Genomic DNA, 22539 nt, shown 5'->3' with positions numbered 1-22539 from the left:
TGATGTTGTGGTTCTCCTCTGCCTGATAGCAGGTCTGTGTCACATTGACTACAAATGATCCTGTTGAGGAGACAGAGAGGGAAAGAGAGGAGCAGACACACTGAGAACTGCAACAAATCTGTTGTTGAGCTTTATTTGGAGTTCATAAAGTGAAGCTGTAAACTAACCAGAGACACATGAGGTGAGGATGATGAGCAGCAGGATCCTGCAGATCAGCTTCTCCCTGTGAGGGGCTACAGAGGTGAAGAGTCATCAACACATGAGGTCAACACATGAGGTCAAAGGTCAAAATGGTAGCCCTTCGGCTGAGAATCTGAAATTTCCACTGAAGTCACGGGTAAGAGGTAAGTGGAACCAAGATCTAGGTCATTTGCTTTTTGAAGTTTGCAAAGACTACTAACTTTGCAACATAGTACGTTGTTCTAAACAGTTTTTTCAGGAGTTCTTGTTGAGCTTTGTTTATTTTTAGTATGTTTTTTTTGCAATTGGTTTTACAGTCCTTAAAAAAGCACTGTGTTTTAAAGAACATACATTAAGAAACTGATTCTATTAGATTTATATTCCAAATTTGATAAAATGCTGATTTTATAGCAGCAGAATGATTGTATCTCTACACTTTAAACATTTAATAAGCTTTCTGCCTGCACAGAATGGATCGTCAAACATACATCATATTGAATACATTATTCAATACTTATTTTTTAGCCTTATTACTTTATTATTATACCACTAGGAAAAAATAAGGTAAGGATTCAGCACCATGATGTAAACTTGTGGCAATAGTATATTCAGTATTCTGGAGGTCTAAAATGTGTGTGTGTGTGTGTGTGTGTGTGTGTGTGTGTGTGTGTGTGTGTTTTATGTGTATAGATTTTTTTAAATTATTACTCACTTAACACTGTCCAGACATGCCTCCACACAGCCCTGCCCTCCACCACTATCAGCAGCAGCAGAAACCCCTCAACAACAACATTGTACCCACCAGGTAAAACAGAGGCAACATTAGCTTTAACCTTGTCCCCACCTGATGACAGTGATATAGTATACTGTGGTTTAGGGGGTTGGGAACCGGAAGGTTGCTGGTTCGATCCCCGGGCTCTCTGTCCTGGTCGTTGTGTCCTTTGGCAAGACACTTTACCCTACCACCTACTGGTGATGGCCAGAGGGGCCGATGGCGCAATATGGCAGCCTCGCTTCTGTCAGTCTGCCAGGGCAGCTGTGGCTCCACCAGTGTGTGAATGTGAGAGTGAATGAATAGTGGAATTGTAAAGCGCTTTGGGTGCCTTGAAAAGCGCTTTATAAATGCAATCCATTATTATTATATGGTCCCATATTAGATTCTTGATGAATGTGGGTTTTGTTATTCAGCTTTGAGCATCCGCCCTTTCAAACATCTCCGCACAGCCCTGGTGCTGGGCGCCATCTAATGAAAACTTTGAATGCTGTCATATGACAAATAAAGTACAGTTAAATTGGACCTGGATCACCATTAAAAGTCACAATGAATGAAATGGAAAGAATGCATAAATGCACGTTTCTCTAATCAACATTTCACATAAACAGTGAACAAGAGCAAAGCAGCATTTCTCTTGTATTTAAACTCTTCTGTTCCAGCAGTCAGAGCAGACTCTGACTCTCTACAGCTCAGTACTCCTCTGCTCGCCCCCCAGGCTCCAGCAACCTGCAAAACAAGGCGAGTCAAGGCTCTCTGCGCCTGTTTAGAGTCAAGCCCAACATAGCTCTGGTCCTTTTTTAGGCTATTTTTAATTAAAGAGAACTAAGGTAAATTGTGTTTTCTCAACTGAGCAAAATATCTAACTTCTCCGTGGTTACAGATCTCTTATGAACCAAACTGAATTTCTACCAAAATACATCTATTAGTGAAAATGTGTTAGGGTGTTAAATTAATGTCACAAAAATGTGACCAACACATTTAATGTCAATAATAGCAGCTGCATGAATAAAGGACATATAAACGTCTGACTGCTGTTTCTACCTTTTGACAGGATTGTTCTTTCTGGCTCAAAGTGACTTGTTGCCATATCATGAGAGGTATGTTTGACAGTTTAGAAGCCAACAATGGTTTAAATACAGCTATCTTTTTTTTTGGCAATGACCAAAAATTACTTTTTGGCACAGCATTCCTTCTAAAACTTAATAATTAAATCTGATTGTCAGATTAGCCTAATGCATAACAATGAGTGCTGTAGCCTGGTGCACAGCAGGCTGCTGCACAGAGATAATCATTACCAAAAATAACTCGCCAGAATTTGATGTTTTATATCGGACGTTGACTCTAGACATGATGTGCTACTAATCTTATTGTAAACTTGAGTTTATTGCTTTTGTGTTATTCAAAGTTTGTTATTCAAACACTAGGCAGTTTGGCATATCTCAGTGCAGGCTACACTGGTTAGTCTTTAGTACTGTGGTGAAGTTTACAGTCATGCTCTGTGTTGGGCTGATGCAGAGAAGATGTGATTAATGTGAATTTGCATCGAAACCAGTTTTTTAAAATTTAGTTGATGATACTGCCTTGGTGTTGGAAATGAGCCGTGCAGGTTACTTAACATCTCTTTGACTTCATTTTCCTTCCACAGTCCAAAGACACACAGTTTGTGGGGTTAGGTTAATTGTTCAATTTTATTTATAGCGCTAAATCATAACAACAGTTGCCTAAAGGCACATAAGGTAGACTGTACAATAATACTTAGGTAATAATATATATATACAGAGAAAAACCCAACAATCATATGACCCCCTAAGAGCAAGTGACAGTGGGAAGGAAAAACTCCCTTTTAACAGGAAGAAACCTCCTGCAAAACCACAATATTTTGCCCCACATTCCCCACATTGCATCAATCTTGAGCTTTCTCAATGTTTCACCTTGAGTAGGTTCAATAGCTGCAGCCTGAGCTCGGGTTACAGGAGCTCACTGCCCTCAATAACTGCACCTTCCACCCCCCGATGGTACCCAAGCTTGTGGTATCAAACCGGTTTTGTGTGTGCGAGGCGTTATCTGCATTTGAGTTGCAGACCTTTTGAGTGCTGTATCTGTGGTTGATGATGAGCGATAGATTTGTTTTCCACCGTGTTCTTCAGATCCTCCTGCACAAGACGAGCTGAATGACCTGCTAATGGAGTAAAGTTTTAGGGTCTCTACCAACTACTGTCAGACAAGGTTTATCATGTGTACATTTCTGGGTGGTCTGAACGTGTTTGTAGTCTCCCATGGACACATGGACTAAACCATCTTCTTTGACAATATGGGGGAAACTCGGTTTAGTTATTCTGCCTTGCAGTTCTGAAATTGCTTATTTTCATGATTAAGTATTTCTGGTATCAGTTTTGTCTTTTGAGTATAATAAAACTCACATTGTGAAAATGACACCTATGCCCAAGCATCAGTTTACTGCAGGGGTGTCGAACTCCAGGCCTCGAGGGCCGGTGTTGGAATTGATATTTTTTATATTGTCATTTGTGCTAAAATATAGATATATAATCATTGCCTTTATGTGTCCTAATATGGCTATCATTATGAAGAAAAAGCCAGACAGTCAGAGGATTTATTTTCAACTTTCTAACATTTCCTTTATCTGTCTGTGAGACAAAATGTGCTTTCTTTATTTAGATTGCAGCTTAGTCCAGAGATGAGCTATGTTATACATTTGATAAGCACCGTGTTCTCTTTCTTTTAAAGTCCAAGACTTCGCACCTTTAAATGTTCAGTTGAGACAGGACGTCTTACAAGTTCCTGTTTTTATAGTTTAGCGAGACGCTTACTTCTGCTTTTCTGCATACACACAGTTTAAGTTCATTGAAAGGTCGTATGTCTATGTATGGTATGGCGGGAAACACACACACATACATGCACCTACAGACACAATACAGACACTGATGTTGTTCAGATATGACTGGTTAAGAATGTCACGTGTATTTGTAATCGCATATTCGTGAATGATTGCTTGCTGACAATAAAAAGGACTGTAGCGAAGGAATCAGTCGAAGTTGGCTAAGGACAGGTGAAGGCCTGGGCTGACTTCCCTCGCGAGCCACAAAGACAAAAGAGCTCTGTCTTGTCTTGTTTTGTCGTGCAGTTAGTGGTCTCGTGTTCCAGCGGGGTTTGTGTCTAGATAAACCCAACAGCCGGTGTCCTGCAGGTTTTAGATGTGTCCGTGATACAACACAGCTGATTTAAATGGCTAAATTAGCTCTTCAACATGTCTTGAAGTTCTCCAGAGGCCTGGTAATGAAATAATCATGTGTTTAAGGTATGTTGACCAAGGGTGTTATCTAAAACCTGCAGGACACCGGCCCTCGAGGTCTGGAGTTCGACACCCCTGCTTTAAAAGGTCCTCACCTTTCCAACAAAAATGCTGGTTTTCAATTGAATCATATATTGTACTGATTAACTTAGAAACTGTAGCCTTCTTACACATCATATCAAAGAACCTTTACTTATTTAAGTATTTACTTGCCATAGCAGCCTGTTTAAAAGCACCTGGAGAAAACATCTGTCAGTGAAATATACATTTGTGCATGTGCATATTGTTTTATCTTGACAACATCTACAAGGTTCCCACAAGCTGCAAACCTTTTTTTCATTTCAACCACAAAGGTATGTGAAAGGATGTCACATGGCACAGTGGTAAAGTGTTGATTCTGAAACTTTCCAACCACAACAAGGGGGGTACACTCTACAGCTTGGCTGTAGATAGTCAGAGAATTTGGTGAAGGAAGTTTGTTCACAGGCAGCTCAGCAGGTTTTGGAAAACAGACACACACATAGCGCCAACATCAGAGGTGCTTTGTGTTCTGCAGGAAGCATCTTAAAGCTTCAGTTGGACCATCAGGTGTTCCAGGTCTCAGAGGAATGAGATTCTGTAGTTCAAAGTTCAGATTGGATTTAAAACAAGAACAACAGTGAAGCATCAGGAACAGACACTGAACACATGATGTGACATAAATGGCTAAATGGCTTTTTCAGTCTCAGCTGAAGAAGTCACGCTTTAGCTTGAAGTTGTGAAAAGAGATTGCCCGACGTTCTCCTTCAGGATCTTTTGATGGACAGCAGAATGCATGGTTCCAATTACCACAGCAAGTCGAGGTCCTGAAGCAACAAGGTTTTTCCACTGTGGAAGCTAATGAGGATTAAAATGTTTAGTGCATAACCTCTATCTTTGCCAGGATTTAGACGTGACATTGAGGGGGAATTGGATTTCATCACTAGGTATCACCTAGATAAACATGTGCTTTATTTACCTCTGTGTATTACATAGGGCCTAATTGGAACACTAATTGGCAGAAGTGCACAATAACAAATAGCACCCCCCTCAAAAACCCCACAACATCTGTTACAGTGAATTTAAAGAGTAAAGTTGCGTCTTCATAAAAAAGTGGCCACCAGTGGGCATAGTTTGGAATGCAGATCCTTTATTGAAATTAAGTGAAAATAACACTTGTGCTCTTGTTTTGAGATAGTGTTGTAGTTCTGTAAGAAGAAACAAATGATATAATAAAGAGATTATTTTCTGCTGAAGAAGTGGGCAATGTAACATATTCAGACACTAACTTTTTACTGCTAATTTCTTAAACATAATGGAGAGAAAGAAATGCTTAAGATAAACATAATCTAGAGCAAGGCCACCATACTATATCTTTAACATAAAACCTTTGCTTGCCATGTATTTACACAGTTCATCACAAAGCATTGCACAAACTATTACTAAGTAACTCATATTAACTTGTTCAAACGTCAGCACCTCCAAAGTAATAAACTGTCTGATGACGCCCTTATAAACAACTGCAACCACATGGAAAGTTGGAACAAACTACACAATCACAAACAATATAAACAGGGAAGAAATCAGCAGCAAGCCTTGAATCTTTTTACTGGTTGTCTGTACAGTCTTCACAAACGTTGAAACTCACCACCAGATCTATATAATAACTCAACACCACAGTCCTTCCACTATGATCCCTTTCCACACCTCTACCAGCAGTCTCCTTGCGCAGTCAGGGAGTATTTTGATTGGTGGCCAATTTAGTCTATCAGAGGAGCCCGTCCTTTGTCACAAGGCAGATTTCATATTTTAAAGTCCTCACAGCTTCACTTCTGTTTTTTTTTTCTCTGTCAGAAGGTGGTGCCATGTTTCAGCTGATGAATATAATTGTATTATTGACCTCACTTCTTCCACCTTGAACACAGAAGACTTTCACTGACTGCTGCAGTAAAGTTAGACTTAGATCACACATTGACCCACATGAATAATATGTTGAACAGCTGGCTGATGATTCGCAGTTTGGTGGATCTAACGGAAATATTGTGCCTGAACTCATCCTCCTCCTTTCAGCTCAATGACTCACAAACTAAAAACCCACAAGCAGCGTCAGCTTGAGCGGGGGACTAAAACGATAATTATCTGTGGTGTTCACACAAACTACCTGATGCTTCCAACCATCGTGAGAGGCAGCTGAAGAAGATGATGCTGGAGAGCTCCAATCCTGTGCATCTCTGCTGTCTTTCTTTCTCGATCGAGAGAAAGAAAGATCCGTGTGTTTTTGTGGGGCGGGGCTAACCTTGTGCTGCCTTGCTGCGAAGGTTGGTGTTTCCAGCCCTTCGTTCCTGTCCATCTGAAGTTAACAAGCTCACATTTATGTCACCTGTTGATCAACTCATTACTACTTGCTCAGTCTTTGACAGAGCATTGAATACAAAGTAAAAAGTAGGTCATTTTTAAAACATTAAACAGCAGTTACAAATGGCTGGAAATATTTATCGATCCATTCGTGTCAGTGTGGTGGGGGCTGGAGCCTGTCCGAGCTTTCATAGTGCGAGAGATGGTGTACACCCTGCAGGGCTAAAACATGGAGACAGACAACCATTCATATTCACACCAGTTAACCTAACCCCACAACTGCATGTCTTGGGAGTACCCAGAGAGAACCCACGCAAACTCCACATAGGCCCAGCTCAGTTGATGGACTCAGGACTTTCTTGTGAGATAACAGGGCTAAATACTGTGACATCATGCTGCCTGCATTATGTTTCATTATTTCTGTTGAGCAACATTCAAAAGTTATTTACTTGCAGACAACAATAACAATGTGGCGTCACTACTTGTAGTGAGCCCAGTGTAGACCTTACATGTAGCACGGTCTACATTTAGGTTCACTAGTTGAAGTGGGAAATACTTCAAATAAATAAATACTGAGAACTGAGTTGCAAGGATTGTTAGTAACCTTTGATAACTAAGGATGAAGGTCTTAGTCATGAGACGTTGACATCAAATGTAGTGACATCTATATGTAGGCTAACTACATGAAATGAGCCTACATGTAGGACTTTCCCACTTCAGCTATAACAAACCACCTCCCCTCACTTACCAGAAACTCTACTCAGAAATGGAAGCAGAAGAGTTCCCTTAATAAGAAAGTTTAACCCTCAAAAGGTCAGAACGTGGTGACTACATATGTCTGTAAACACCCATCACACCATCAGCGATGTGCTGGGTTTCAAACCATCGAGTCTTTATGAGCAACTAGAAAGATTTATAAAGGCAATTCTGCTCTGAAGTGGGAACCAGTGAAACAACTTGGTCTTGCAAATAAGGCATTACAATAATCTAACATGTGTGATACGAGAGCATCGACCAATTTCTCAGTCAGTTTGAGATAAGAACTTTCTATTGCTGTAAATTTTATGAAGGGTAGAAAGCAGCGAGTATCCTGTATAAGACTTGTATCATGTTATAATTCTTTGTGACAGCACCAAGTGGGACTACTTTGAGCTATGAGCCCACTTATCGCTAAATGCAGTGATCTGATTGGTCAGATCTGTTTCTAAGTAAAAACATCTGTTCCAACACATTTACCAATGTGTAAAATCAAAATGTTTCACTTACCTATTCTCAAAGCAGCCGTTCACAACGACTGCCTCATGTTACTGGGCGAATTTTCGACATGTATTTTCAAACCAAGCTTAATTTTTTCCACTGATTTTTCAGATATGAATAAACGGATCTGACCAATCGGATCACTGCATTTAGCGACAAATGTACTCCTAGTTTAAATCGCACACCGGTACTAAATGTACAATGATATTGTAAACAGCTAGAAGATGTTTCTGGTCAATGTGGTCCCAAATCTGCCAACAAGAGCTCAAACTGCCCCACTGACATGCTGAAATATGTACAAAAACAGCTGTGACAGAGCTTCAACTCCTGGCTTAAACCATGAAATTCCTTCTCCACCTTGTCAGGTGAATTGGACGAACCCAGAATGTCAGTTTCTTCTTTTTCTTGACTAGACTTGCCATTACTAATGTTGTTTTTTTAAAAGAATGCTGGTTTTATTGTGTGCTAATACTGGATTTGTGGCTATATTCCTTCTCTTTGCAGTGTAGCACAGATATGTTATTAGTGCCTTTGTTGCTGAACAGCTGCATAGTTAAGAATCATTTCCCTTTTGGAATAAAACAAATAAATCCCAATCTTTCATCTCCATACGCTTAGAAAATGATTGAACTGAATGAATCTCTGAGTGAATGTGAGAATCAGATTCTTATCTGTGGTCTCTCTGTGTCAAACAGAGAGACCGAACATTTAGTCACAGCTCCACTGAAACATTTATTCTGCGGTTTGTCTCTGCTACATGTATGGGAGTGGTAAGCCCCTTTGTAGCCTGGGTTGGATTTTCCAGTCCTCCTTATAAGCTGATGTCAGAGTAAGTGGAGTCTCTTCATTTGAGGCTGGAGCTACAAGTGAGCGTCCTCTGTGCAGTATGATGTGTTAATGATTTATAAAAATATTTAAGAGCAGAAAGCTTCATTTCCACTCCTGTGTCAGAGAGAGAGCACCTTTCACTGTGTGTGGAGGCCAATTAACCTTGTAGCTTAAAACTTTGTGGTGTTGTCAGTTTCTTTGTTGAAAAGCTGCGGGCTACGTGGGCTGGGTGTTGCAATAGGTTTCACTGACAGCTGTGCTCCACTGGGTTTCGACTGAAGGTCTATTTTTATACTCGCAAAGGTGGGTTCACACTTACAGGGTGACAATTGAGCACTAAAAAGCTGTGGGTTAAACACATCGAGGATTTTTTAATCCTCGAAGTTTTGGCTTCAGGTCTGCTCTGAGATTTGGACGACACACATGAGGTGTGTGGCTTGTTACTAGCATAGCAGTGTGACTGCCCGCTGTTACACTGCTACAGTAATTCTGTGCATTACCATCCCATCTGTCTAATTATCTCTTTTCTTTCACAGAATGATGATGGTCTACAGGACCCTGCTGTTCCTGACACTGGTTTCAGGTGCTTATGGTCAGTTTACACCTTCAGATAATGAGCATAAACAGGGATGGAGCTATAAAATAAGATGCTGATTTAGGATTTAGTTAAGTTCCACTTTATACTTAAATAGACTCCTGATTTCTAAAAAGCTGTTTCTAATATTTTAGCTGCATTAGTATCTCAGATCAGTGCAGCCTGACTTGCTCTATCTAAAGCATAAGTAAACATTTCCCTTCTTTCCTTTCTTGCTCTCAGAAACATCTGATGATGATAACGAGGTTCTGTACTACCGAGGTGAGGAAAACAGCAACGTTACAGTAGAATGGCAGTTTGCATCAAAAGTCAACATCACCACCTCAATGTTTAAGATCCACTGCCTGCAGTTACCTGAGCTGAAGGTTTTCTTCAACATGGACGATAGTTCTGATGAGCCTCAGCATGAGCAGTTTGCTGGACGTGTTCAGTGTGACCACAGGACGAGTCAGACTTAAACTGCCCAAAGTCAGGATTAATGATTCGGGACGCTACCTCTGCAGGATGGCCACTGAGTTGGGAAAGAAGGTTAAAGAATTCAGGCTCAACATTTCTGGTAAGATTAAATAAATTTTCGTTTTTTTAAGCTTTAACTCATCTCACTGAATTTATAAATATCCTCAGGGTGTCTCAAAGTGAAGTTAACTTATTCCTACAGAAAACACAAATCTTGAGAATACAGAAATGTGTGATCTCTGTGCGTTGGCTGCTCGGGGAGATGTCAAAGTAGTGAAAGATGTAATGGAAAAGTCCTTCACATCAAGGTCACCAGCAAAATATCTAAGTGTTTACTTTGCAAATGGACTCTCCTACTTTCAGTTTAACTTTACATTTCAATTTCAGTAACCCACAGAGTTGGATATTACAAATGATTGCAGCAGTTTGATAACATTGCTGTCTTCACTGTAATACAATACTGCTCATATGTGTTCTGTCTGAATAGTTTGCACATATTTAGTGAAATATAAATATACTGGATTTTAATATCTGTCATTTTAATTACAAAGCATGGCATGAAAATATTTGAAAAAAACCTTTAGCCCTCTGGGGTCCAGGGTATAATTGGCCATTTTTAACTACTTTTGATTTTCCCTCCACATTTTACCCTTAAAAACTATTTACTTCGCCTTGTTTGGTATCATCCTTTTCAGCACAACCTCACGTGTCTGAATTTACAGTTATGGTTTCATTTTGACATACTGTATTAACACAATTGATCTAAAATCAGACAAAAAACATAAAATTAGAGTAGAAAAAGTTGTATTTTTTACTGTAACAACCACAAACATGTTTAATGAATCATATTTCATAACTTTAAATGCAAATATAAATTGTCAATTTTAAAATCCTATGCACAAGTTTTGCAAACAAAGTTATTTGCAGCCATTTACCTTTTACCTTGATTTTTTAAATAACCATTTCAAACTATTTACAGAACAATCAGCTGTTCTTCATTCAATAAGATGCAACACAAATTATTTGTGCCACTCCAAAAAAATAATTTCTGTCCACTATAAAGGAGAACATCACAGCCTGATACCTGCAGGTCTGACAGCAGCAGGTGTATCACTCCTGTTTCTACCTGGAGACAGCAGCTGCCTCATTGTTCTGACACACAACACAAAACTATCCACAATACTACACACTAACTACACAAGACAACACATTAACTACACAAGACAACACATTAACTACACAAGACAACACATTAACTACACACCCCAAACACGCTAAACGTCACAAATCTATCACATCTCAAAACTCTCTCTCTCTTTTTCTGCTCTTTCTCTCTCTCTCTCTCTCTCTCTCACCGTCACTCTTAAAACTTCCTGTTTTTTGGTGGGTTTTTTGCTCATAAGCAGAGAGTGCTTGCTGCGCTGTCCTTAGACAGTAAACGTGACGAAACTATTGAGGAATAAACGATGTATTGTTTATCATGACTCTGGTTTACGTGGCCTATCAACACAATTTATAAACTGGTATATATCAACTTGTTGCTTCGTCTTTAAGTGGTCATGTGATTGGCTTACCACAACCACTTTATTCTTCCTCAGTCAAACAGCAGCACTCATGCAATTGTTTTGTCCCCTTAGCTCCAGGTGTTGTGCTAGACAGTGATCGTGATTACCGTCCGCAGGAGCACACGCAGCTGCTTAAAGCTGTAGCGCCCAGATTACTTACAGCTACTTCCGTGCAACTGATATAAGATGCGGTAAGCTGAACACAGCTTCAACCGTCTGTTTATTGAAAAATAGTAACGGACCGCGTTTTCTTGTTAGTAACTGTAACAGCGTTGTAACGATAGGAATAGTAATTAGTTAGATTACTCGTTACTGAAAAAGTAGCGCCGTTAATTGTAACGCCGTTATTCCCATCACTGCTGATGACTGTGAAGGCCAACGCATTTGTTTCATATCATTTTCACAGTCAGAGAGCTGTCACTGCATACGGGCCACTGTCAGTCTGAAAGAGACCGCTGCGATCAGGATAAAGGTGATTGCGTTTAAAACTTGAACTGATTTGACGTGTGACCAAAGAGGGGAAGCAAAAAGTCTCCAACAAAACACTGGGAGCTGCAACCTTCTGCTGTAGAGGCTAAATTAGATGAAATATACAAGATGTAATGTTATGTGCACGTTGAGAATTTTAGCATCTCCTAGTGGTTAGCTTGGAGTCTGCGGGCAAGTGATTTTTTCTGTGGTTTGGCTTGTATTCCTTCCTATTGGATGTTTAGGGTCACATGAGTGGGGTAATGCAGGAAGCCTTTTTTGTATTGGGATTTGCACAATGAGGCATACCAGAAGTCTCCCTGTTTAATCCTTCAGCATCCACCTGTGTTATGCCATGGAGAAGCTTTGTTTGTAAGTTTGAATTGTGTTTCATCTTCATGAGTAGTGAGTGGTGTATATTTTATTGATTTTATGCATATTTGGAGAGATTTATATATAAATGCCTAGATCTGTTCGCCATGTGAAGCAAATGCATAATTCTTCATTGAACATATTTCTTTTTGTATTTTTGTAGTTTCACAAGTTCTGGGAAAGCACTGTAAGATGTACATTGATAAAGACACAAGTAAACAGCCCTCAACTTTACTTTCACGTCTGACTCATTCAACGCTTTCATTTCCTACGGCATATGTTTAGCTATCTGTCACTTCGTGTACCAGAACCACGCACGCAGCGGACAGAATACAAGATGTATATTGTGACTCACTGATGACGTAGGCTCCAACTTCTATATGAGTGTTACAGTAAAAAAAACTTGAGTACAGAATTGTTTGAATAAAATGTCATCTGCCACATTTGAACTACAAAGACTGAAGAAAGACTGAAGAAGAACAGAGAAAGAAGAAACAGTAGGGACTGCTATAGTGACATGTTAATGACAGCAAAGGCTTCATTCATTAGTCCATAATTCAGCTACACCACTGGTTGATTCCCATAAATATCCACATGGAGTCGATAAAGTTAGACGAGAAAAAAAAAAAGACTCTAAAGTAGCTGGAAGCACCTGGAGCTGCTTAAATTTCCACTTTAAATGGAATTTAGCTGAAAAGAAAGGACAAAGAAGCGACACCTGGTGGCTGCACGACTTAATACACAGGAAACCAAACCAAATAAAAAATGGCATTGAAGGTGAGGATTCCCAAATGCAGATGAAAATCTGATATTTCATATATTGTAATTTCACAATCATAAAAATAAACTCTTAATAATGTCAGATTATTACATTATCTTATGCCAAGTTAAACCCCTGATTAAAGATTGTGAAATTATTATGTAGTTTTAGTTTGCATTATTCTCCTGAATTAGAAGAAGGGGATAACTATTACATTTATTAAACTGATTTGTATTAGGGCTGGGCCATATTATACGGTTCACGGTAATATCGGTATAATGTTAGGCAACGATAGGAAAATGAAATATCGCGCATGCGCAGTGCCTTTGTTTTCATACGCACATGGCCGATTGTTGAGTGAAACAGATGAACCAGAATTGGTTTGTAAAAATGGTGCAACTTCAGTGATGTGGAACTGGTTTGGTGTTTGTCCGTCAGATACACGACAAAGCACTTTTTTTTTTGCAGAACATGCAAGCGGCCGTCGTTATTTTCGGATTTGTCGCTCTTAAATCTGGGAGTAATCTGGGTCCTAAACCCCCCTCTTCAGGTCAAACGAACACTGCAGCATCACTGAGAGTTAAAAACTGTCTAAACTCTTTCATCTTTAATAAAACGATCAGCATTGCTGCTTTACCAGGTGTAACTATGAAGTTTAACTTCCAGGCATCCATGAAAACCAAATGTATTACATTTAACGGAGTTAGAAGTTAGCAGGAAGCTAGTGGAAGTTAGCTCGCTAGTTTCGCTAGTTACCTAAGCATGATATAGCATGTTCTGACTGAGAGATTTCTGGAAAAAATCAAACGTACAGCTCTGCTATCACTTCCAACATAAATGAAGACAGGAAACTAAACAGCAGTGACGTTTGTAGGGTTACTGAAGTTGGGCTAGCTGGTATATAATGATGTGCTACGTGATCGCTAGCGACACAGCTATGTTAGCATAACATAAACAGTGAAGCTGGAGGACAAACACTAACACTTTTCCACTTATAAAAGTTAATGTGAAGGTTCCTCATGGTTAGAGACAAATGCAATCGCATGGCAGGATGCTGTAAACGGACCAAACTTCAGTCAGGAGAACAACTGAGATAATCCATCCACAATACGAGGTTAGTCATTAATATACTGCAACAACATGGGAATAGAGCAGCTGTGTTAGAATACAGCATTAATGAATCAATGGTACAGAAGTGGAGGAAGCAAGAAGAATGAGTTGAATAAAGTTTGATTTATCTGACTGCTTTGTTTCGCTTAATGTGCCTTATAATCCCGTGCACCTCATGGTCCGCAAAATACGTACTGCACACTGCAGTTTAATGTTGCAAAGCACCTCTTTTTAACTTCAGTGGATATTATACATGGTTATGCTTAGGATATGTCAGCACATTTCTACTGGAAATGCCTTTTGGTTAAACTTTCAGCAAGGAATTTGCATTTGCACTGTTAAATTTTTATAAAGCTTTAATGTACATAAAAACCAGCTTCTTGTTTAAGTGAAAATAAATGGAAGGTTGTCTTTTTGCGCTAGTAATGTTGTGGAGTTGTATTTTGTCTCGCATCAATTATATCGTCAGTTATATCATTATTGCAAATTTTCAAATATATATCGTGATAAATATTTTTGGCCATATCGCCCTGCTCTAATTTGTATTACATTAGACTGCTGATTTATTGTGAATGGATGATATTGTTTTATGATGCATTATACTGCTGATTTATAAGAAATATTGTTTTCTGAGAATCACGGGCTTGGTGTATTACGATAGCATAAACCGTTCACAAGCTTCTTCTGTCTGAAAAAAGTCAATTTGATGAGCAGAGAAGCAGGTGTGGGGAAGTGGCAATGCCCTAAAAAAGGCCTGGAGATTTAAAAACCTGAGTGGCCTAGGCTCAAAAACTTTTTTGTATATATTTATTTTAGTTCATATTTGAAGTTGATGTCGTGTTACGTTTTGTTCCTGCTGAATATCAGTTTCCACTTAACTTTAAAATCTGAAAAAATAGTCCATTTTTTTCCACTTTAAACTGTTGTTCCATTGTCATAACAGTACAATAATGTAAAATGACTGCCAGAAAAAGCTGAGGTTATTCTGAAGAAAGGGGCAAAAACATTCACTTATAGTATGATTTCTGGCCATTTTACAGCCAAAAATACCAAATAAGTCCAGGCAGCCTGATACTTGGTCAATAAAGGGCTAATATTGACTGGTTCTCACATGCCTGTATTTAGCCACGTCCTTGCTCAAGATGATTGTAGAAGTTGTGATCAGCTCAACCATGATAACAGAAAAATACTTTTAAAGAAGGATCAGAGTTTCTTTTTATTATTCCTGCAAAACACTTATCACATTTTTATGGAGATGAATGTGTTTGAAAACCATTTAATTTGTTTACTGCCTCATATATCAACTACTACACCTGCTGCACCCTCTCACCTTTGATGGTGTTTGAGGGACAGAAACAATTGAAATGAACATAAACTTAAATGCAACATAAGCATCATGTCAGTCGCTGCCTTATCTGTATGTTTAGGATCATTATCCTCCTCAAAAGACCCAGGTGTGGCATTTTAAAAACCAGCGCAGCAACACAGCAAGCTAGAATGAGGCCAGTGAGGTTTGGAGGTGACCACTCTTACAGCCTTTGAGAAGAAGCTGTGCATAGTCCTGCCTCAGGGGGGAGGTCGAAGAGTTTCTGGGTTGGGTGTGTGGGGTTAATCGTGATACAGGTTGGACTGCTCCTGCACCTGCTGACGTAAATGCCAGACAATAGACAATAAAGAACAATGGAAATCAAATCTCATCTTTAAACAAAATATCAGTAACAGTCGAGCTGTAGATTTAAATTTCATGAAAAGTGAGAACTCAGCTGTTTGTGAGCTTTCATGCCAAATCAAGTCTAATATAAATCCTGATAAATGTGTTTTTGTAATATCTTTATACTTTGGTACAGACATACATTATAGCAAAAAGCAGCCTCTGCTGTACTGCCCTCAAACAAAATATTCTAAAAAACCCCACTGTAAAATAATCCTGACCTCAAAATAAAAAGCACCATGACTGATGTGTTTGCCACTGTGCTCAGTGACGTCTCTGACGTTAATAACAACACAGCTGAACTCCTCCACAGATCATCGCTGCTAAGGATGAGAAGAGGACTTTAAAGTTCACACAATGAACAAGTTCTTCCTTATAAAGAAAATTTAACTTTGATGACATCCAAATCCTTAAAACTGAAACCAAAATGATGTACTTCAGACAATAATCAGTGTGTCTGTGTGTGGCAATTATGAACTTTCATAATTACAAAACAAACATTTGGAAAAACACCTGCAGCTCCAGGCTGTGGCGGGACAGTGGCGCAGCTGCCCCTCTGTTGGTCTTCCTTGGTCTCTTGTGTTCTGGGGGCCTCTGGATGTCTGGAGTTTTGATCTCCTCCACACCTGCTTCACGCCCTGGAGGACGGGGCTGTGGCCCCCCCCACACCCTCTAGCAGATTATTACATGAAGGAACCTTTTAAAAAACAAAAAACAAGCGCGTCCATGCTCACAGGTGTACACACGGGTGATCACACCCACAAACTACACCCTTTTTGGCTCCTACCTCAAAGCACACTGTGTGCTGTTGATCTTATGTGCTGCACAATAATGTTTAACATTTAGTATTTACTGTCATATTCCCATATATCATTGTGATGTTGTTTATTCTATTACTCTTGTTCTCTTCTGCTTGCTTTCTTTTTTTCTTTCTCAGCAGGTGATCCAGGTGATCGATATATGCATTTTTTTTTTCTCTGCCCGTTCTGTTGGTTTTTGTCTTTTGCCCTTCTCCCCCGTCCCTCTTCTCAGCTGTTTCTCTTTCCCTCTTTCTTTCTCCCCTTCTTTCCTCCAGTCAAGTCTGTCTCGTATTCAGTAAGTGAAAATAAAATAAACAATAAAAGGTGAATCAAATGGACCATTACGGCAAGGCTGGGATGGTCAGTTTGGTAAAGTAAATCCGTTGGGCATCTTTCTTTGCCTTTAGACAACAATTCTGATGGCAAAAGAGCCAAACGGGACAGGCAAAAAAAAAAAAAAAAAGAAAAAAAAGGATCATTATCCTCCTGCATTGACTAAAACTGAAGGACTGTTTGTTAACTTCGGTGAGAACTCTGACATTTCTAAACTGAAGTTTATTTATATAGAAGAAAGTGTTAACAAGCTTAAACGTTGATGTGAGCAGTAAATAAAGGGTTAAACTATCAGTATCAGTATCGCTCTCAAACTGCTCCTCTTCCTGGAGTGAAGCACAGCCTGATAACCCTCCCTCTTCTTCCTGCTCTTAAACACAGCACCTCCTCTCTGTCCACGTGTTTCCTCGTTCCCTCCCCTTCAGATCTTCACTTTGAAGATGGGTGTAACCAACATGTGGTGACGTGTAAGAGCTGACAGGCTCCATTCACTGCAGAAACATGTTGTTGAGATCAGAGCTCAGACTAGTTTCAGTTATAAGGAAGTGAAACTCACACAGTCACTGACACTGAGAGGAGAAATGGCGCAGAAAGGAGTTCAGCTGGACCGAGAAACCTTCTCTTGTTCCATCTGTTTGGATCTACTGAAGGATCCGGTGACTACAACCTGTGGACACAGCTACTGCATGAACTGTATTAAAGGTTTCTGGGATGAAGAGGACAGGAAGGGAATCCACAGCTGCCCTCAGTGCAGGAAGACTTTCACACCGAGGCCTGTCCTGGAGAAAAACACCATGTTAGCAGCTTTAGTGGAGCAGCTGAAGAAGAGTGGACTCCAAGCTGCTCCAGCTGATCACTGCTATGCTGGACCTGAAGATGTGGCCTGTGATGTCTGCACTGGGAGGAAGCTGAAAGCCATCAAGTCCTGTTTATCTTGTCCAGCCTCTTACTGTGAGAAACACCTCCAACCTCACTATGATGCAGCTCCATTAAAGAAACACAAGCTGGTGGCCCCCTCCAAGAAGCTCCAGGAGAACATCTGCTCTCGTCATGATGAGGTGATGAAGATTTTCTGTCGTACTGATCAGCAGAGTATCTGTTATCTCTGCACAATGGATGAACATAAAGGCCATGAAACAGTCCCAGCTGCAGCAGAAAGGACTGAGAAGCAGAAGGAGCTCGAGGTGAGACGACTAAACATCCAGCAGAGAATCCAGGAGCGAGAGAAAGATGTGAAGCTGCTTCAACAGGAGGTGGAGGCCATCAATGGCTCTGCTGATAAAGCAGTGGAGGACAGTGAGAAGATGTTCACTGAGCTGATCCGTCTCCTCCAGAAAAGAAGCTCTGATGTGAAGCAGCAGGTCAGATCCCAGCAGGAAACTGAAGTGAGTCGAGTCAAAGAGCTTCAGGAGAAGCTGGAGCAGGAGATCGCTGAGCTGAAGAGGAAAGACGGCGAGCTGGAGCAGCTCTCACACACAGAGGATCACAACCAGTTTCTACACAACTACCCCTCACTGTCAGCACTCAGTGAGTCTACACACTCATCCAGCATCAATATTCGTCCTCTGAGCTACTTTGAGGATGTGACAGCAGCTGTGTCAGAGACCAGAGATAAACTACAGGACATTCTGAGAGAGGAATGGACAAACATCTCACTGACAGTCACTGAAGAGGATGTTTTACTGTCACCAGCAGAGCCAAAGACCAGAGCTGGATTCTTAAAATATTCACATGAAATCACACTGGATCCAAACACAGCAAACACACATCTGTTATTATCTGAGGGGAACAGAAAAGCAACATTTATGAACCAACAACAATTTTATTTTGATCATCCAGACAGACTCACTGGATGTTATCAGGTTTTGAGTAGACAGACTCTGACTGAATGTTGTTACTGGGAGGTGGAGTGGAGAGGGAGAGGAGTTTGTGTAGCAGTCGCATACAAGAATATCAGCAGAGCAGGGAGCCTCAATGAATGTGGATTTGGAAATAATAACAAATCTTGGGCATTATATTGTGACACAAAAAGTTATAAATTTTGGCACAACAATGTCCAAACTGTCCTCTCAGGTCCTCGGTCCTCCAGAGTAGGAGTGTACCTGGATCACAGAGCAGGTATTCTGTCTTTCTACAGCGTCTCTGAAACCATGACTCTCCTCCACAGAGTCCAGACCACATTCACTCAGCCGCTCTATGCTGGAATTCGCCTTTATTCCTTTGATGGAGCCACTGCAGAGTTGATTAAAGTCAAATAGAGAAGACAGGTTCATGTTGATCCCTGACCATTATATGTACTTGTGTAGTTTCTAAATGAGGCTTTACATTTTAGAAGCTGAGAAGTTCAGTGGTCCATTGATGTGTGAAAATAATATTGCACTGATTCAAACTGTACTTACATTTATATACCTTACATCAATATAAATCTGAATTTGTTCTTATGGCTGATAATCATGTGAGTTTAAATGATACTACTCTTCATATTCAGCATGTTTGAAATCTGTCATCAGTCTGGTTAGTGCTTTTATTCTGTAGTTGCTGTAGTGGGTTGTCAAATGCAACAATATATTGGAGCTGCAGTGATTCATCAGTTAGTCAATGATTAGAGAATTGATTGTTTTATCATTATTTTAGTCACATTTAAAGCTGGTTCCAGTTTCTGAAATGTGAAGATTGTTGGTTTTCTTGATCATATATGACTGTAAACTTAATGTCTTTGAGGTTTGAACTTTTAAAATGTAACAAAAATGGAATCTTTGAAGTTTTTTTAGTTGTTCTTATTGTATCTAGAGTGATGACATTTAATGTCATTTTTTTTAGATGTTTGATCACACTCGATCATTTATACATTTAAATACAGACAATAAACGATACAGGCCTGCATATTGTGGAGGATAGACATGTTTCTTTGCCCTGAGCTGTGTCTGGCAGGCAGAGCGTCTCCACAAATCTGAAGCTTCTGATTTGGAGAAAATGAGCTGAGGGAGACACCTGGTGGACAAACACAGACATGACAGGAAGAAAGACTAAAGTGCAGAGTGGAGACAAACAGCTGGAAATACTTGTTGGAAAGGATTGTCATGCTTCAGACAAACACACAGCACACACTCTAACAGTCCTTTATTTGCACTGAAGGAGACACGTGAAGAAACCAAATCACACAATAATGAAGTGAACACATTTATAGTCAGTGTTCAAAATGATGGATAGAAATGAGAATCATGAAGCATTTGTTCACTTTTAGGTCTGTTTCTTACAGCAGAAGCAGCATTTACATGAACTCACTGGCCTTTTTCCACTGAACGCTCTCTTCTTCATCAACTCATCTTCCTAAAAAGTGGATCTACCAACAGTTTATTTCTTTGTTATTATGATTAAAATGTCAAACAAATATATTTTCCACTTTTGGTGGAAGGCAGGAATTTCTCTGCCCTGCATGTGGAGAAATCTGCTGTTAAATCAGAACATTAACAGGTTTCAGGTTGTAATCAAACACATATTACTGTGTATCATGTGTCAGCAGGCATGTGTTAACAGGGATTATAACACACTTTAGTGGCTTTAATGTATATTTATATGTTTAACATATTTCTGTTTGTTCACATATAAAAACATGTGTTTTGTGTCTGTTTATCTTTGACCTTGTAATTAGTTCCTACAGTGAATTCATCATGTAAATCTCTAACAAAGTGGGAACAGTGGGACCCAGAGCCTCCACAGATTAAAGAGGAACATGAGGAACTCTGCAGCAGTCAGGAGGGAGAGCAGCTTGGACTGAAGGAGACCATCTGGAAACCTGAGATAAAGTTATACAGAATAGGTATGTAAAACTGTGATGTTTTACTAACAGTAAATGTTACTCATGGGTGTCACAGAGGAACAGTGGTTAGCACTTCATGGCATTTCAAGTATAACCAAAACATCTACCACTGTGTAAGAGAGCTCTGCCCCAGCATGCCATCTTATTACTGTGCCAATCGAGACATCCACAGTCATTTCACAAAAAACAACAACATCTATTTATTTCATACATCACAGATATTCACATATGAAGCTGAACCTTGAACTTTGCTAATAAGAGTGTCAGAACTAAACATTTGCATCAGTGCCCGAATAATTTGTCATGTTTTTACACTTTAGTGGCATATATGAGCAACATGCTCGCTATGTAGAGACCTGCTAATAGTTCAGGCCACTAAATATTTTCTCAAATGTTTGTTTTGCCATAATTTTTTTCCCTTTGTGCCTTCAGATGTCCAACATCAGCATGCTTTTGAGAAAGAAGAGGTTTTAACCGACCAGCAGGTCTGTAACCAGGAGAGGAACTCTAGTCTGGACCAGGAGGACCCAGAGCCTCCACAGATTAAAGAGGAACAGGAGGAACTGTGCAGCAGTCAGGAGGGAAGCAGGAGACTGGTACTTTCATGGAGACTCCTGCTTATGGGGAAAGTGCCCACAGTGAACCAGAACCAAACAGCGAGCAGCTCCTTTCTCCCAGCTCTCCTGAAGCAGAGAGCCGAGATCATGAAGAAAATCAGCATGTGGACTCAAGATCAACTAGAAATGCAGAGCTGAAGAAGAGACGTCACAGAAAGAGAAGTCACAGTCAGAGAGTAGACAACACTCCTGTGTCAGTCAGTCAAAGTAGAACGGACGCAAAGAATAAGTCTGTACAATGTGACATGTGTGGAAAAACTTTGCAGAATAAATACAAAATGACTAGACATCTAAGAATTCACACAGGAGAGAAACTGTATTCCTGTAGCACCTGTGGAAAAAAATTTGCTCACCCATCAACGTTGAAAACACACACGAGAATTCACACAGGTGAGAAGCCGTATTCCTGTGGTACCTGTGGGAAAAGATTTGTCCAGAGGATACACTTAAAGAATCACATGAGAATTCATACTGGTTAAATGTTCATACTTGTAAAATGTGGGAAAACTGTGAGTCATTGCTGGACACCTGAGTGAAAAGATGATCCATATTTAAGTCAATATTTTAGACCCAGAACAGTAAAGAAATGTCAGCATTGTTTGTTCAGTTTATTACCTTATTATGTTAATTGTAACAGGGAAAGTTTGATCTGACATTTCACCAAGGTTAAAGTTCAGTGTGCTCCTGTTCTGCTGGTTCATTGTTTAATTTTATTGATTTAAGTGTGGTTCATGTGTTTTTTAAGATTTATTATGATTATGATTTTTTTTCTTACAAAGATGATAATCTCAAATGTGTGAAAGCAGCATAACAGAGTGTTCTGCCTTATTTAACACAGGTTTTTCTTTGTGTTTCTGACAGCGGCATTCCATCAGGACAAGCTTGCCCTGTCAAATTTAAACAATACTGATAAATTTAAATGTACCAAAGTAAAGCGATGTCTCTCCTTTCATTTCAGACAGCACAGTCATAAAGCTCCTCACTTTCATTTAATGTTTAATATATTTATATTACTGCCGTCTTGTGGCTGCAGTTGGTTATTGTCACTGAAAGCTGTTCTTCTTTCATACAGGGAGTGCAGAATTATTAGGCAAGTTGTATTTTTGAGGAATAATTTTATTATTGAACAACAACCATGTTCTCAATGAACCCAAAAAACTCATTAATATCAAAGCTGAATGTTTTTGGAAGTAGTTTTTAGTTTGTTTT

At 39.7% G+C, this 22539-nt stretch overlaps 2 protein-coding genes across 2 annotated transcripts; both read left to right on the top strand.

The window, feature by feature from the left end:
* The first annotated feature begins 247 nt into the window (after window positions 1–247).
* On the top strand, window positions 248–21610 carry LOC146579395 (uncharacterized). The gene is made up of 7 exons (XM_085269333.1): window positions 248–344; window positions 907–985; window positions 9260–9315; window positions 9541–9579; window positions 9707–9874; window positions 20546–20713; window positions 21146–21610. Exons 1-7 carry the CDS (start codon window positions 260–262, stop codon window positions 21466–21468), a joined length of 918 nt encoding a protein of 305 aa, XP_085125459.1. The 5' UTR covers window positions 248–259; the 3' UTR covers window positions 21469–21610.
* On the top strand, window positions 17426–20560 carry LOC146579396 (tripartite motif-containing protein 16-like). The gene has a single exon (XM_085269303.1). The coding sequence runs from the start codon at window positions 17475–17477 to the stop codon at window positions 19149–19151; it is 1677 nt and encodes a 558-aa protein (XP_085125429.1). The 5' UTR covers window positions 17426–17474; the 3' UTR covers window positions 19152–20560.
* Window positions 21611–22539: the final 929 nt, after the last annotated feature.

The sequence above is a fragment of the Mchenga conophoros genome, linkage group LG3 (genome assembly GCF_057382185.1).
Source record: "Mchenga conophoros isolate Kocher_MC1m ecotype Shallow Benthic linkage group LG3, M_conophoros_male_GT1.1, whole genome shotgun sequence".
Lineage (NCBI taxonomy): Eukaryota > Metazoa > Chordata > Actinopteri > Cichliformes > Cichlidae > Mchenga > Mchenga conophoros.
Note: the sequence above shows the minus strand (reverse complement) of the source record. Positions and strands in the feature narration are given on the sequence as shown.